This window comes from Bombus vancouverensis, chromosome 1, assembly GCF_051014615.1.
Source record: "Bombus vancouverensis nearcticus chromosome 1, iyBomVanc1_principal, whole genome shotgun sequence".
NCBI lineage: Eukaryota > Metazoa > Arthropoda > Insecta > Hymenoptera > Apidae > Bombus > Bombus vancouverensis.
In genome coordinates, this window is record NC_134911.1 from 18,937,768 (window position 1) to 18,955,770 (window position 18,003).

General features: G+C 32.1%; 1 protein-coding gene and 1 non-coding gene across 2 annotated transcripts in view; one reads left to right on the forward strand and one right to left on the reverse strand.

The window, feature by feature from the left end:
* The window catches only part of LOC143303228 (uncharacterized), a 249,437-nt gene that overhangs the window by 197,757 nt on the left and 33,677 nt on the right, over positions 1-18,003 (forward strand). Inside the window, exon 4 of the mRNA XM_076622012.1 lies at positions 9,976-10,099. Within this exon, the coding sequence (XP_076478127.1) occupies positions 9,976-10,099 (124 nt within the window). The remainder of the gene's footprint in view (positions 1-9,975; positions 10,100-18,003) is intronic.
* On the reverse strand, positions 5,812-5,893 carry TRNAS-CGA (transfer RNA serine (anticodon CGA)). Its single transcript has one exon. It is a non-coding gene; the product is annotated as a tRNA-Ser (tRNA).

Sequence of the window (18,003 nt, forward strand, 5' to 3'; positions counted from 1 at the left end):
CTATAAAGAAGCATATGTATGAGAAGCGTGGAATCGTGACTAGTTCGTAGAACTTCCTGTTCTTGAACGATAAGGTCGAGGTCGACGGACAACGAGCTCCGTGAACAAAATTGCTGGCTGAATTTTAGGCAGTTTGTAGCTCGTTAACCTCTTTAGAGATCGCCACGATGAATTGTATGGAGATTTGGCGTGAGGTTTTATTCTAATCTCACGATGGTTCTAGACATTTGGGATGGAGATTGATGGTGCCAAAGACATTGTGGTTTTCGGAATCCTGGCAATTTAGCAAGTTGTACGTCTTGGCTTCTTTCTCATGGCGTTAAAATTGTTTTGTTGCGTTTAATGGGTTTAATGCGTTTAAATTTCTGCTGTTGCGTTATAACTTAATTGAAATAGTAAACGATGTGGACGGAAAAAGTGAAGAATTTCGATAAAGATAAGAGAAAAGAAAAGACACATTTCTGTTGATTTTGTCGTTGTTCATCGGACAAACGCCATAGATTTTCAGAATGTATCATGTTCACAGATTTAAAAGAAGAATATATAATAAAAAATGTATCAGGTTGGTTAAACTGATTTATTTGAAAATTATACTTTCATCTTTTTATGATCTTGAGATAGTCTTAATAGTTGAAATAAATTATTCTAACGTTTATAACTTTCATTGCCATATTCTGCGTGGAATTTACATCCTTTCTCGCAAAGAAAGTCGGAAATTTATGTTTTTAGTATTTACATCGTCCTCGCCATTCCAACTCTTGAATTATCATTTTTTATTAGTTTATATTTACGTAATATCGTGATGGAAATTTATCATTAAGAAGAATCTGTTGCAAAATTATTTTATAAAATCTGAAATTGTAAATTATATTGCGTAGTATTTAAATATATATTACGTAATATATATATACGTAATTAACAACTTTGCATAGTGCGTATGTACATTATAATTTATAATTACGTGTGTATAATGTACAGTGTGCGAATTGTAATTAATGTGCATTATAAGTATTACCGAAAAAGTATGTCGTACGCGTATCTATTTATCTACGCTACTGATAGAGAGTTTGAAAGGCGCATGATCCTTAATGAATATGCAATGTGATAAACGTATGCTAAGAATCTTTGGTAATAACATTAAATGATAATTCATAAATTGCTTTACATGATATGCAATTAGAAGGTTACGAAGTACCATGCAATAAGATACAATTTGCCACCTCCTGTGCTTATTATTGTGTTACATACATACGTATGTATGTATGTTTGGAATTTGTAAAAGAAAGTAGATGTGGCAAGGAAGCCTTCGAATTAATGGTAGATGGAATATTCAGAGCATAATCTAAATAACGGAGAAAAAAATGAGCATAATAAAAATTACCATATATGCTGTGTACAATAAGACTTGATTAACTAGAAGAATCTATACTATTTTATAATAAAAAATGCACAAAGAGCAATCTTTGAGAGCTAAGATACTCGTTATAAAACTTTGTCCACGGTGTTACAGATGATCAATAAAAAGTATTGAATCTATATTTGGTAACATACGAATTTTTAATAAAAAACATTAACAGTTTCGACGCGCCCATAACCGGTCCTTTTCTCGACTTTCATATTCAAATAGGTTTTTAGCAATATAAACGTGAATCGACGCGTGAATCACACGCATAAACTTTTATTTGGATTTTTAAATCCGTCAATTTATGACCGTACATTGCTCAGACATATAAAGACATAAATTACATAACAATTTTACTGCAGTTCATAAAAAAAGAAAAACGCTATCAATAGAAAAATCAAGAGAAAAATAGGCATTATTATCACTATATCACAGCTTTGCTTCAAGACTGACGCAACTCGGAAACATCAATTTTGATGTGTTATATTATATGTATTTGATACATTACGGTAACTCATCTTAAGAATCCATCAAGGAGAATAACGCTCATAAAACGGTACGAGATATTATCCTTGTCGTTTCCATTTTATGACTCTAACGAACTCTGAAGAATCAATCACATTTACGTCTTTTCTAGCACTATACAATACACAGGTAATTAACCTCAAGCATTTAAAACCAGTAAAGAGTATTTACACTTTGCTCCATGAAACCGAGGAATGTGTAAATAAACTGATAAAGATAACCATCATTTTCCACGTCAAATGCCAAGGAATACTTTTCTTGACACTAAAAGCCTTGCTAAAATGCAAACGAATTTTTTCAAACTTTTCGCATTCTAATAATCGGTGAAAGATTTTAGATAAAAATATATCCTAATAACCCGAATATTATCTATTTTATTAATTTATCAACAAATTCATTCTTATTATACTATTATCGAATATTAAAATATTATTGATACGCATACATAAATAAATGATGAAAGCTTGAAATGATGAAAGAATTAACAGAAATGTATTTTTTCCTTCTATTGGACATCTTCGCCTTTTGAGGCTATGTTATTTGTTACCTTGTTGTCAGCTCCTCTTTAAGAGATCGTACGAACTCCTACACTTTCCTTGAATCTATGACGTGGCCACTACCATATTCGCGTCTCATGAATTGATTCTCCGCCCAAGTGTTTGTAAAACACGCGAAACGTAGTTTTTTTAAAAAGCATAAATGAACAAAGATAGCCATCGTTTCTACGCGAAATGCCAACAGGTATTTCCTCGTAGGTAAAGAACCTCGCTTTGATAGCTCAGCAACGATTAACGTAGCAACGTTTAAACGTCGTTTCCGCGATAGCCGCGATTATGACATTTACGCGCCTACGATACACGTCGAAACCACGATCGCGGTTTGCCAATCGCGACGGCCGGCGAATTATCTAGGAATTCAGGTGAGTTCGCGGAAAGAAACGCAGCAAGAAGCGAATAATCAATGAATAAAGAAGATCCGGCCGGTAATTCGAGCGGGATTTTTCATCGTGCTCAATTATAGCGGACCGTTAAATGGCCGGTCGTCTGGCAAAAGCAAAACGTCGCGGCTAACTCTCGCAGCTTTAATAGTTCCAGTCGCATTCCGTATCCAACCACGTAATGAATGAAATTGCTTGTTGTTAATTGATCTACTTTTCCTAGCCGGGCCACCCTTTTCTGGTCAGAAGGAAACACGTTTTTTCGCCATGAGACCGATGATCGATTCACAGGCATTCATTTTGGTTAACATCGGTATGGTATAATAATATACTGACTAATAATGTTAGTGAACTGGCGCATTGCAAATCATTGGTTGTACACCTATTTTTTTTTTTTTTTTTTTTTTTTTCATGGTTTCGCAATAATCAGCTGACTTGTAATTTGTAACATTTACTTGTAGAACTTTATTTGTTTCATCATCGAACTTGCTGCTCTTATACAAGTTACTGAATTGACAAGCAGGTTATACGTAGATTTCTCTTTTAAACCTTTAAGATGTTACGTTGAATAGAATAATTAGGTTGTTTGTACGTTTGTAGTTTGTAAAATTTGTTTGCAAACTTTTTGACTGATTCATTGCCTACGTTGCTGTTCTTATGCAAGAAAATTAGTAGTAATTTACGACTCGTGACTTCTACAATTTTATCAATAACATTAACTTAAATAATCGTGCGGGATTGAATTTCTATGTAACTTGTGACTGTTATGGGAGATGATCGCTGTTCTTATTTGGCAAACGATGGAAATGATGAAGTAATTAGAAGAGACAAGATCCTGTAATTTTGAATATATATTGCTTGCTTTGGAATTTAAATAATATTCTCAGGTATATGTATATTAGGTATTGATTTTTCGTTAAAATTTTTTATTTTTTACTCAAAAAATATATAATAGGAATATTTATGTATCTGACTGTTTATCAAGTCAATGATAGTCGTCTATTTCAAAGAATATGTTGATAATAAATTGTGTTTATAAAGACAAACAAAGTTAATAAAAAATAATGTTTATTCGTATCCTATTTATTTTATACCTTCTTTCTGTTTTCTTTTCCACTGTATACATATATATCTGTACCACTTAATTTATAATTGTTACTTTAAAAACAATATTCAACTTTCAATTTGTCATTTAAAATACCTACTTACCAATTTTTACATTACTCTAGTAGTCTGATCAAATATTATGTAGATAATTCTAAAATTAATTTCTTTCAGAACTTATTATTATTTCCTTCACTTTGAAATCAAAACCATTCAACTAATTTATCAGGAAGAAAAATAAATATTTTATGAAGATTCTCTTCAATATTATTGAACACGCTAGGGATTAATAATGGTTCGATGAGTGGGTATTTAAGCGGGTCGGAATGTAGGAAGCTGTTTAAATACGTCGACGATTGCAAAACAAATTAGAGAGAAAGTGATGAAACAAATTGCCAGTCCGGCATTTCCTTCTTCTATTGTAGAAATAACTACATTCCGTGGGCCGACTTTTCGCGTTCTTTGTTGAATTACCAATTTTTAATTGTTAAGCATATTAAGCATAATTTTACAACACACGTGTGTGTGACGTAAAATATGTGCCGGATTGAGAACATGCTTACAAAAGAACGATATACATGAATGTTCTTATGATTTCTTTGATACTTGTAACGATGCAATTTAATTGGAATTTGCCTACGCTTTCCATTAATTATGTGGAAGAATTACGAAGGATATAATATGGATCCAAATGATGATTAATATATGTACTTTTTAATTAGAATTCTTTCTTGCACTTTAATTGCATTTATTGTTATTGATTTATGTAGATATTAACGATTTTAATAAATTGAATAAAAATTTAAATTGAATAAAAATGTGCTAATAAATTTCATCTTTTTTAACGAAGTCTATGAGAATTTTTTCTTTGGAACACTTTTATACGATCGATTTTTATTGACTATAATAAACATTTTTACTACTTTATAATGTACACGGATGTAGTCGTAAAATTAAAGGTGCAGTAGAAATACAGTCTTATTAAATCAGAATTATAATTGGAATAAGAAAAGCTATACTAATTTTTTATTTTAAACCAACGACACTCGTATAATTTGTTGTAATAACTTTGAAGCACATTGTTAGACAGCTAGCATAGATCACGTTGCTTTAAAATTAATATTTGTGCTCATTAAAATCCATGAAATAATTAATCAAATATAATAAAATGAAATTATAAAATGCTTAACAGTAATAAATATATACTTTGAACGTCTACGCAATCTCATACCTTTACGAACAAAAGTAAAGAAACACGACCTAGATAAAAATTTACTTCATCCTCTAAATATCATAACCTCGATACTCTACATTTTATACTATATATACGTTTAAAAATCATGCACATTTTGTACATTTTCGCGTCTTGAAATTTCCGAGAACTACATAAGCATCCAGTCTACTAATAACTAACTCCTCAAACAACCTACCATTCATTCCTCCATAAAATAGCGTTACCATAATTACCACCATTAAAAACCGACTATATAATTAAATCCAAACGCGCACCACCATAATCACACGTAATTTAACATAATGTTACTATTGATGCTTACGAACAATTCGACGCAGTTTCAAGCGTCGGACTTGTTCCTTCACGGTGTTTTTACTACTTTCACTAATTCCGCCGCTTCTGCCTTTACTTTCGAGTGGATAGAACGAACGTGCTCGAATCGTAAAAGTACATACGCGTGACGAAGAAGTTAATGGTGAAAGACGATCGGTCGTCGAGTTCTAGTGAAACCCGGTCGTTTTACAGAGGGAAGGCTGATTATACCCGAAGAAGGAATCGATTGGAGGGGTTCGAGTTAAATGGGGTGTGTGAGGGTGGAAAAAAAATATTCGCAGCTGGTAGGATTCGAACCTACGCTCCCAGAGGGAATCTGATTTCGAGTCAGACGCCTTAACCACTCGGCCACGGCTGCTCACCCCTTGTACATTCGTTGCGCACAGAGGGTAAATTGGGGCAAACCACCCCTAATCACAACTTCATATATCAATTTTCTTATTTATTGATTTAAACATCGAACGATTTTATATATTTTTCATGATGCAAAGTAGCGTTAAAAATTTGTAGACCTCCAGTTTGTTAATTCTTCATGGAAATTTAATTTTTTTTTCAATTGTTTTTAACATTGTTTCAACGTTGAAGCACGTTATGTGGTTGATCATGTAGAAATCGTTAACTAAAAATTTAGTAATTTACGATCTTCGGTATATTTTTGATGCGAATAAAAATTGCCTAAGATTCGTTAAGTTTTCCTTTGAATTTTATACCTCAAGTGATTATTTCGTATATGTACGTCAGAAATAGAGTCGATTCGTAGCCAAAATTTCGGATATAATCGGACTCTGATAATTGTTACGTCTCTCAATTTTTGAGACTTTACTGTGTTAAACCTAGATATATCGCATCACGCTAATCGACTTATTCAAACTTATCTTCTTCCATTCAATAGCAAATTCAAATTTACATAGAATACTATAGTGGTTATGGCGTATATACACATATAGTAAACGAAAATTCATGCCAGTAGGAAGTACATTTTCAGTGATAAATCGTAATAGTCAAGAAGCTATTAGAATGTTCATATATACGTTCCTATTCTTCTCGCAAGTAATTTTGTAGTTTTTGCACTCTAATAGAACGTGCTGGATGGTAGTTGGAACATAAGATGACTCACTGATTAGGCTTCGTGTTTATCTGATAAGTATGGGTAGATTAGATCTGCATGACCTACCTTAATTCTGCTGATTGAAGCTTGTATTAAACGGTTAATTGGGACAGGAAATTTTTGTCATCGAGCGATTTGTTTCTTGAATTCCTTAGTAGAATAAATTTTTGATTAATATATGCCTGTGCTTTTGAGAGTTTAGAGAAAAGACATAGGAATTTTATTAAAATTATTTTTGTAAAATATAGTCAGTGATATGAAATAATATAGAAGCTATATCGTTGAATTACATTTAAAGTATGTTAGTAATAAAGCTGTACAGCATTAATGTATAATAAAGTTCGTAAAAAGTTAGGTATAGTTTATTCAATATAGTATACAATTAGTTTTCTATTTGCTAATTGCTTCTCAACCTTAACACATTTTTCGAATTGTATATGTATGTATCTACATTCCTTACACGCTCAGAATATATCGAATACAATTGTATATTCTCGATGATGTATTATAAAATAGCATTGAAAAGTTATATGTTTTTAATTTGTTTAGTTTTTTAAGGAAATTTACTGGTAGTTAATAATAAAACCATCGTGCGATTATTATTAAACAATTTGTTTTTCCTTAAGTAAATATTTATAAATTACAGTAAATAAAAATTATAAACAATAAATTCTCAATCGCTGTTTTAAAAATATTTTCTTTCTATCACACTTGTTGATATTTTTAAGACACATAAAAGAACAACGGGTCTCCAGTAACAGATTTAAAATCAAAACCATCAAACTTGAAAATCGAAAGTAACCTTGAAAAAAACTGTTTATTGGGAAAAAAACTGGTATCAGAAATTTCGTTCCAAGGTAAACGAAGGAACACGATTAAGGATATCTAGTTATATTCGCCCAGATCTCTTTAATAAATCATAATAAATTTGGAAATTATTCAACATTTCCTAGTAAACAAAAAAGCTCACGAGTCGCAAAAACAAAATGAATAAAGGTAGCCGGTTAAATTAACGAAGGATAGTGTCTAGAAGGAAAGAACATTTAATAATTTGAGTTCTATGTAACTTTTAACATAATGAATCGAATTGTTAAGCTACAGAATCGAATTTATTGGTAACGAATGATTATAAATTAATATCTAACAGCTGATTTTTAAAAGAAATATATTTATCGCTGCAAAAATTAAAAAGTTCTCATGATTATAATTTTAAAAGTCACTTCTTCCATAATTCTTGATCTATTCACCGTGAAAAATGAAATTTTTTAAATAAGTTGGAGTAAAAACGTTTCAGATAATATGCAAGATCTGTATTAGAAGTTTTAATAAATGTAAAAATCTGCACGTAATTTCAAAGGAAATGACATTAAACGTAAAACGTTAAAAGTTAACGACTAAAGGATTATTGAATTATTTGAGTACACTCAGTAAAAAAATGTTTGTTCTCTCTAAAATTCTATAAAAATTTAAGGGATTTCTTTGCGAATAAATATTTTTAATGCTATCTAATTTGGGAGAAGATACTTGAGGAAAAAAGATATCATTTTTTTCTGCAACTTATTATGTATACATATGTGTATATAATTTCCAATTTGTAGAAGAACCACATTTTTAATAAAAATTTATAACAAACATTTACATTTCCAATATTTTTGGATATACATCTGTATTTAAAATTCTTATGTTTACAAATTCAAAATTTTTTAAGGATGACTTTTAATGATAATTAATGATAATATTAATCTTATGATGATATTCATCGAGGAATGAGTTGCTGAATTTTTAAAATAAATTATTGTGAATGATCACTATGGAATGCTGAGATTGAATTACTCGAGATGCCGGATGGTGCTATGGACCATCGAAACATGATTCATACTAACTGTACGCTGGAGAAGCTTATAAATCGCAAGGAATCTCGCAATTCTACGCTCGTTACAATCATTGGGAAAAATAAGATCGTGAGAAACGCGAGGGAGAAAAGAATGAAAATTCATAGGCAGAGCATGTAATATGATCTGTTTATAAAAAATTATGAAAATGGCGAGAAACTTACCGTTTCCCAAAAATGTGTAACAATACACCTTGGATGAAACACAAAAAGATTTAACAAAAGAATCAACAAAAAATTCCTTTTGTGTAGTTTCACAAATGAAAACTTTCGAAATAAGAAGTATCTTGATGTATAATAAATTAAAAAGTTGCTAAAGATTCATTCATTGTGGAGTGTGAGTAGGAAGTTTGATACACGGTTTAAATTTCTACGACTTAAATTGAACCTTTTTATAGGAAAAAAGACATTAACGAACGTAACGAACTTTTAATCTTCCTTCTTACTTCATTTGTTACTAAAATTAACTTTTCATAATCTTATGTTGAAACTTCCAACTACGATGGCACTGTATCGGACGTCTTTGATCGCGCAAAACTCAACTTCCAAAATTCTCGAGCTCCTATTCCAATCATCAACGACGTTTCGCCATACAATGGTTACGTATAAACATATACGTACTATTTCTTTAGAACATTCTAAATTGCTTTGTATTATTATTTAAGGAAATAAACAGTAAAACCTTTTCACGAATCTCTTCTGTATAAAATAAAAAATAAAATTGAATGTGCCCTTACGTCTCAAAAGAGTCTGATCCTACATTGTCGATAGTTGTCCGAAGAAAAATTCACGAAGCTCGGTTGTATTTAGACGTGCTACGCGAAAACCTAACTCAACTCTAAAATACAGTTAAAATCGACAAACTTAACAAAGCGTTGCATACCGTAATTAAAATCTACACAATTATATCGTTGAATTTACCGTGGCTGCAAAAAGTACATATTTGTACACGTCCTTATCTTCCAATCAAGCGTTTCTTTACAACATTTCATCTTCGTAGTATCAAACTTTTGCACTCATATAAAAGCTCCATTAAAATGATACGAGATTTAATATATCGGAGTCAACAAACTAACATGCCACGATATTTTCTGTAGCCACTGCATGCGCCGTAAAATCTATTCGTGTGCAACATTCATGGATCGTCCAGGAATGATTTACGCCTATCCCGTGTGTTTGCATAGTATTCGCGAGTCACCGTAATTCACCATGAAGATCGATTCTTTGTTCACGTACAAACGACCGATATTTTTCACTCTATAACGAAATGCTCGCGTGGAAGGACACCGGATATTAAACAGGATATTAATCGAAGCTACCAAGAGAGAAAATGAAAAAGAAACAGTTGATGTAACGCATTAGAAGCATTAGGATAGAAAAACAGAACAGAGAAACATAGTGGACTTTCTCGTGGTGTCGTTTATGCATTTATTCTCTGTAGAATCCGGACGTGCAAGATGTGGTCAGCAACCAGTCACAATCAGCGATCTCTCAAGCAGTGAAGTCCGTTTGCGGCTGTTCCAGATTGCGTCCTTGCCGCGCGGAGTGCAACGGCATGCGTGTCGGTACGTAACGGGTGTTCCGATCTCGCGATGTGCCGTTTTTTCGCCATTTGAATAGTGCAAGGCAATTTCGTTGTGTTAGTTGACGCTTTCATTGCCGTACAGTGGAACTGTATTCGTTCGAACTGTAATTATTGGAACGAAATTATAGCTAGTGTCTAATTAAATGCACTCTTGCCGGTTGAATCTATTTGTTCGAATGTATAAATTATCTGTCTAAACAATCACGTTCGAAAGCCACGTTGATCAACACAAATAGAAAAATACGGCGAAACGATGATGTTATAAACATTGTTTTTTAAAGCTACTTTAGAATTTACCACTATTTATTTCGAATGTTTCCTTACAACGTCGATGAATTTGTACGAGTTGCGTCATTTGCTGTTTGAGAATTGAACGTTAATCGGGTGATGCAAATAGTGATGCAACGACGTTACCAATTAATTAATTAACAAGAAGCGGAGTTGGTCAGTTTGGTTTCTCGGAGTCTCGTATATCACGCATTAACGGAATAATGTACTAAAAAAAAAAGAAAAAAATACAAATTCAAACGTAATCAATGTCAGATATTTAGTTAATTGAGAATATGTCCGTAGTCCACAATTAAGTTACTAGATAAGTTATAAGATTAGATATCAAAATCTTCAAACGTATAAGATTAAAATCTTTAGACATTAAAGATTAGAACCTTTAATGTTATTAACATTTCTTTAAATGCTTCGGTTAAACTTCCCAAATTTTAACTAAAATCTGATTTAATTAAAATTAAAATTCTATTAAAGAAAGTCATCATATATTATGGTATACCAGTATATCAGAACCTGGCTAAATCCAAGACATTGTTTCTAAACGATATTGTATTCAGTAGCCATTCTCCACATCTGTAACCCTATATGCAAATGTACACTTCACTTACGAAATCTGTATGAATAAATATATCCGAGCTTCTGGCGGCGTGAAATTGGAACCGAAATTGTAATGCACTTTGATCAAACCTTTCGATTCACTAACAGACAAAAAAAAAAACATTCTGACACACTTCTCTCACGAACAGGCAACGGTATACTTTCAGGCCAGATGAAAAGAATCCGAACGACGAAAACAACGCGTTCCATCCAATTAAAGGAATATCAATGATCTTTATACATTTACTGTTACTTCCTCCCCGCTCCTTAAACGAACGAGCTTCTCCAGCTTGCGAATTGTGAAAGTGCACCTTCGAGAAAAACAAAGAGATCGATTCTCGTTCACCCTTGTTGGAATCTTAACGAGCTCTTAAGATTCTGAAGGACTTGAAATGACGAACAACGTGTATAATTGCCAAAAAAACGCGAGAAAACAATTTTTTAAATAGAAGGGGATATAAATTTTATACAGAGCACAGTTTGTATTATAAAAAGCTTATAATTATAAGATTAAGAAAGATTATAAGAATTAAAATAATTGAAGGATTCGTAATAAAAATGAGACTTGTTAAATTATTTGATCTTTTAAATAATTGTTACGTATTTTAAAAATTATTATCCGAGTATTATTTTTCAATTGTTTATTGTATATGTGATAATTTATTTTCTTACTAATAAGAATATTATTAATATATTACCAATATACGGTGGGGACAAAAGTATTCGTACACTCTCTAAAACAAAATAACTTTTTTAAAATTGCACCAATTTTTTTTTTTTTTTTTTTTTTTTGAGACGTTATAAGCATTAGTTTACTAGACGGTAGTAAACAATATTTTGAAAAAATTGCAATTAGTCAGAATTGCTAAGAAATGGCAAATGGTCACGTTTTACAACTCTTTCATTTGAACCTGAACGTGTAAGGAACATTTGAACAATACGTTTTATAAATTTATGTCAGTTACATACACACTGTGAATCGAATCGTTTCATCGTATTGAATATATTTATTTCTTGCATTTACATGCATTATTATTTTAATTTCTCCTTAGGATGTCACATGATCTCACACATCTTCTTTGGATCAGTGACAATAATACCACGCTTGGATCTTTGAATTAATTTTTATCATTTATTAATGTCTAGGTGTTCGCAGAACATATGAGAGGAAGTTTTTCTAAAATGTTTCTGTTTCTAAGAAGTCTCATCTGGTTTTCACAACGTTTTCCTTACTATTAAAGGAACATGAAATATTGCGTTAATTCCTATAAAATGTACACAGAATAAATATTTTCTAATCATATTGAAGTGGAATAAAGTTTGTTGAATTAAATACAAATGGAAATTAGAATACAAAGTTTAATAAAAATTCATTCTCTGAATTTTATTTTCATAAAGTTTTCTTGTTTATTCTGTGTGTTATAACAGCTAGCAAGAAGTTACTTGTTAATTACAAAGACTCAGTTATATCAGTGAATATAAATATGCAATCAAGAAGAAGGAGAACAAGAAAAGTTTTTGATACTTAAGTAGATTTATTTGGATACAGCCACCATAATGACTGCAGAGCTGTCAAAGAGATAATATTTCGCAAAAGCAACTCAACTGAAAACTTATCTCTCTTATTATGTCACGATCAATAACATCTCAACAGAAGTTTTCTTTTTTTATGGTAGTACCTATATGTCGGTTTATCAAGGTATACTTGTACGATATTACTGCGTGTTATTAATCGTTCGTTGGTCCACACATGAATACATTTGTCACATTTGCACGCATAAATGTCATACAGTGAAATCTTGATTATTAGAACATTAATTATCGCTCAATGAAAAATTATGGGCGACACGTTGTAAGTAAAATTGCGAAAGGATAATAAAATAAATCATTATATCTTTATTTAAAAGTTCCCGTTTGATAATAATATCTACGAAATAATTTAAAAGGAATTATGTCTCGTATAAAAAATGTTCGCATATGAGAAATTCGATTATTCGAATAACGCGTGCCGCGAATATTTTTCATTTCAATTATTGGTAACAATCGAAAAACGAAGAATTTAACAAATATCGAATATAATAATAGCAATTAATGTTCCTGCAAAAAGTCGATCAAAAATCCCTGTCCTTGGCTCCACATTGCTAAAAATAAAGATTATCAGAACAATTACAGTGAAACAACCATAATTACAGTGTTTGCCTCTCGTAAATTGAAAGGCCATTACTGTTTGGTAGAAATAGCCGGTGTAAAGGCAAACAGCTAACAGGGGAAGAAGCAAAAAGAAAAAAGAAGTGCAACGAGTCGTGGCCGGCGTTTCTTATCTCGCCATTTGCCGTGAAACGTAACGCGAACCTTTGACATTCACTTTCTAACGGAACTAATGTGCGCGTTGATATTGTGAAAAATCGATGCTTGAAAATATGCGAACCGAGTCGCCAATGGTTAAGCAAAACGGAAAAAATGATTGGGAAAGGTAGAACGGGGTGGAAAGGCTAGTGGTAGTTCATGATAAGAAAGGGTTCGATAACTCTATATATATACAGTGGCTATAAAAAATATTTGCACAGCAGATTCTACGTTTCAATTTCACAGTAGCAAATTTTTGTACCCGTACAAAAGCGCTACTAATAGAAATAATTTTTATAATCACTATAAGTTTACGAATAACAAGCTATTTGTAAGATCTTTTTTATACATAGTTCTATATCTGGAAATTTTATAGTGACTTGTATGAATATTTTTATGTATATCTATATTTACTTTTTTTTATATATTCTAAATATATATAAAACATTATTATTCTCTTCTCCTCATAGAAAAATCTTTCTTTTTACAAAGCATATTTTTTGGGGGGTTCTTATGAATAAGGCATGGCGTACTTTTACCAAGAACAAATATATATTTCGTTCAGTTAATTATACAGTAATTTAATAAAGTATGGCGTTATATACAACATTAAGTATAGAAGAATTAGTACAAAAAAAGCTAAGATATAAAAATAACTCTAGAATTGACACATAATGATAATCCATTTATTTTCGATTTAAAAAAGGAAAAGAGGAAGAGTATTCAATATAATAATTTTTGCATAATTTTAAATACTCTTTTCCGTTTCTTGGAAATGAACTGTTTTTCTATTTATTACAATATTTGTAATACGTGTATTAAAACAGGACGAATTTATGTTACAGTACAATATAATATTTTTACGTGCAGTAGTACATCGTGCACGAAGAAGAATAAAAAAAAGTCAATTTCGGAATGAGATACAAAAGCGTATCAGGCGCGTAAAAAGTTATTTCGTGTCCATAAACATCGGTTAGCTTCACGCATGAATGTAAAGTGAACGTGCTCAAGCAGTAAACCGCGGCTCACCCGTTAGATTCGCATTCTTACCGAGTACGCGAGTCCTAGTTTTCTGACTCTCACCCACAACAGCGTCGAGAGCAGATTCCAGAACAGAATATATACTGTATCCTGTCTATCCTATCCTATGCTATCCCTATCCATCTGTCTGCGATCGTTCAAAGCCGAGCTGGAACGTATGTACGTATCACGTGTACGAATGGCGTCTTTCGAAAGTATCCTGAACGATTGCTAACTTCTTCATAGATACCGTAGATATACAGTACTCGCAAGTATCAGTCTATTTCAGACAGAGATCTCTACAATATCCTTTTTATTACTTATCTTTTTTTATTTGTTTCTCCAATATGATTGGAGAATAATTATTGTGTAACATAAGTTTGTTTCATTTTCAGATATCACTAAATTATGTAAGATACTTGATAAAGTAATAAGACTTTATTTTTTTCTTTTATACAAATACTTATTGTAAAATGAATTTTAAGACCTTTATGATGAAGAAATTGTATGTTTACCTTGTTTTTAAAAATTTATTAATAGAAGAAGAGATTATGAGAAACAGATATATATTGTCCTAGCTTTTCTGTTTTATTATATGTCCTATTCCTTTCTGCCTTGTATAATCAATTTCTTTAACCATATTAAGTGATCTATGATGATTCTTATTAGCAGGGCCAAGCAGCTTTCAAGAGCAAAATATATCTGAATCTTCTTCTTGTAGGTTAAAAATTAATTTCCATTCTTGTTTACTTCTGGATAAAATGAAATAAGGAATCGTTTTTTACAACGTTTACCTTTAATTTTGACGTAGATGATGATTGAAATGGTGATTTGATGAAGGATTTTAATCAAAGTGTTTGGAACTTCAAAATATTGAAGCGTTAAACATTTTGAAGGCGATTAATATGTATAGAATTCTTAATATTAATAAACATTTTCATGATTTATGGAACAAGTATCTGGATTCATTATCATGTCATTATCTTCTCTACTATAGTTTGCTTTTTATCTCATAAATATTATATTCATAAAAAATGTTAAATGAAGAAGACAAGATAATACGCTTTGTTTATTCTATCACATAAAATTTGTATCCACAAAATAATTATTGCGAAACCAGCAAATATCTATAATTTAAAAAATGACGGACTCGAAAAAGTTAGTTTCATTATCTGTTGAATATTGCTTCGGTTGTAAAAATTAACATGCCTATAAAACTTCAATAAAAAAAGGTACATGTTTGTAAAAGACGTAACGAAAAAGAAAAAATAAAGGACATTCGCCTAGACGCCAAAAACATAAAGTCTGTCGTTAAACCTGTGCTCTAAGAGATGCAATAAAACCTCATGCGATAATCGAATAATCGAGGTCATATTTTATGTTTAAAAACGAGTACAATATTTACACGCAAATAAATGTTACATGACAATCAAAAGCATTAAGATAATAATACGAAATTAATAATATCAGAATGATTGAAATCCGATTGTTAACATTTTATCAGTGTAGAAAGGATGACAAAAAGTGTATCAGACGAGTTAAACTGTTTCTACATTATACGTTCGTCCTTTTCAACCTCACTCTAATTAGAACTTACAATTCCAACTTTAGCTTAGCTTAATCTTAATGGCTGAAATAAATTGTTCAGCATTTGTATCTTTTTTCACCGTACTCCATATGGAATTTACACTTTATTTGGACTTCACACACTAGAATTTACTTTAACCGGTAGAAGAATCGTTTTTCACTTTCTTGACACTTCAACCGTTTAGCATTACAACATTTCAATTATGATGCGTAATCTATAACAAAATTACATCGTTGGGAAATATTTAAAGAGCTGCTATAAAATTGTATTACAAAATTAGCAGCTGTAAATATTGTTATGTAATGTGAACACGTATAGTTTGTAAGTGTATTACATATAACATATACAAGATGTGCCCGCTATTAATTCTCAGCGTTTTTCTCGTAAAAGATAAGTACGAGGAAAAAATGAAACAGGAGAAAGATGAATAGTTCGAAATGAACTATGCACATATTCGCGTTAATATCTTTTCGTAAGTGCAAAACCTATGGGCATTTTGCAATCGCAGGAATTTTCTTAAATGGAAACCTTTCTTTTTTCGCATACATTCAATCCTCTCGTCATTCCACGAAAAGAAAAGTATTACAGTAATACAGTCGAAAACTGATTAGTCTAAAAGATGTTTCAACTTTAATTAAGATATGGAAAGCAAAAAAAGACGAAGCGCAGTACTCTTGTATTTATGTCTTCGTTGCTTTACATGCGACAAATTCTGGATAAAAAAGAAAAATTAAAGATAAAATATCCTTTAAACTAATCAGTTCTCGACTATACTACCTTAATACTTTTTTCGTAGAATGACGAAAGAATTCGATATATGCGAACAAAAAACGAAAGCTTCCATATAAAAAAATATTTTTCCGTTTGCAAAAGAAATATCATCGTAAATACGTCCACTTTTCGCCATTCATCTGTCATCTTCTTCATCTTTTCCTCGTACATATCGTTTGCGGAAAGAACGCTGGAAATTAATAGCATGATCGTATACATAAGATACACAATTTACAAGTGCATACAAATAACATATATCCACATAGAATTTACATCCTTCTCCTTTGAAAACATCTGAAAACTTTGCTTACTTCCGTGACTTATCATATCAACGTCTCCATCACCAAGTCGACCACTCTTTCTCGAAGAAAATCGTCTCGATATAGCATATAATCGTTAGTTCGATCCGTTCGCGAACAAACGAAAGAAACAATCCCCATACTCTGGCCGTAGCGAGGCACAATGGTAGCAAACGTGTAATCGCGGTGTCGAGCACACGGCAATGGGGCAGAGGAGAGAACCACCGTTACTCACTCTTACTTCTGCCGGGTGAACGACGAACGGTTCTCCCGATCGGATCGTCGTAGCACACTTTCGCAACGCAGGATGCGCGCGAGAGACGCCAACGGGATCCGATTCAATTGAAATTCAATTACAAAACTATTTTCGAGCCTTGACTGGCCTGGATCCCCTGAAACCGGTGTGTCCTGTGTGCAGGGCCGAGAATCCTTGTCACTTCCCCCTCCACCCCTTCCTCGTAACCGCGAGAAAGGCATAGCTCCGAGGAGAAAGTATTCTTATTCCGCTCGTAGGATAGTCTGCCTCTGGTCTGCGCCTGACCGATCGTCCGATGCTTGTCGCAATTTCTATCCTAAACGGAGATACGCTGATCGAGCCGACCCGGGAATCCCGGTTTTCGAGAGTTCTCTGGCGCAAAGGATTTTTGTTGTATTCGGTTGTTCAGAAAATTCCTGACATTTCTGACAGATAATTACCATAATTACTGTAGCAGGTTGTTTGAAAAGCTCTTGGCATCTTTCGACGATCGCTACACGTATCTTGTCTTGTATAAGATGAAATCGAATTTATTTATTCTTAGGAATTATTCATTCCTACTGAAATATGAAAATGCTAAAATTAAATACCACTACTGATTGAAATCTGTTTAATTATAGATGTTTCGTATCTCGGTAGAACAGCTATGTCTCGTGTACCAATGAAGAGCATAGGTGGTACACGTTAAATGTTAACTGAGGTTAACGTAGGCCCGTTATCAT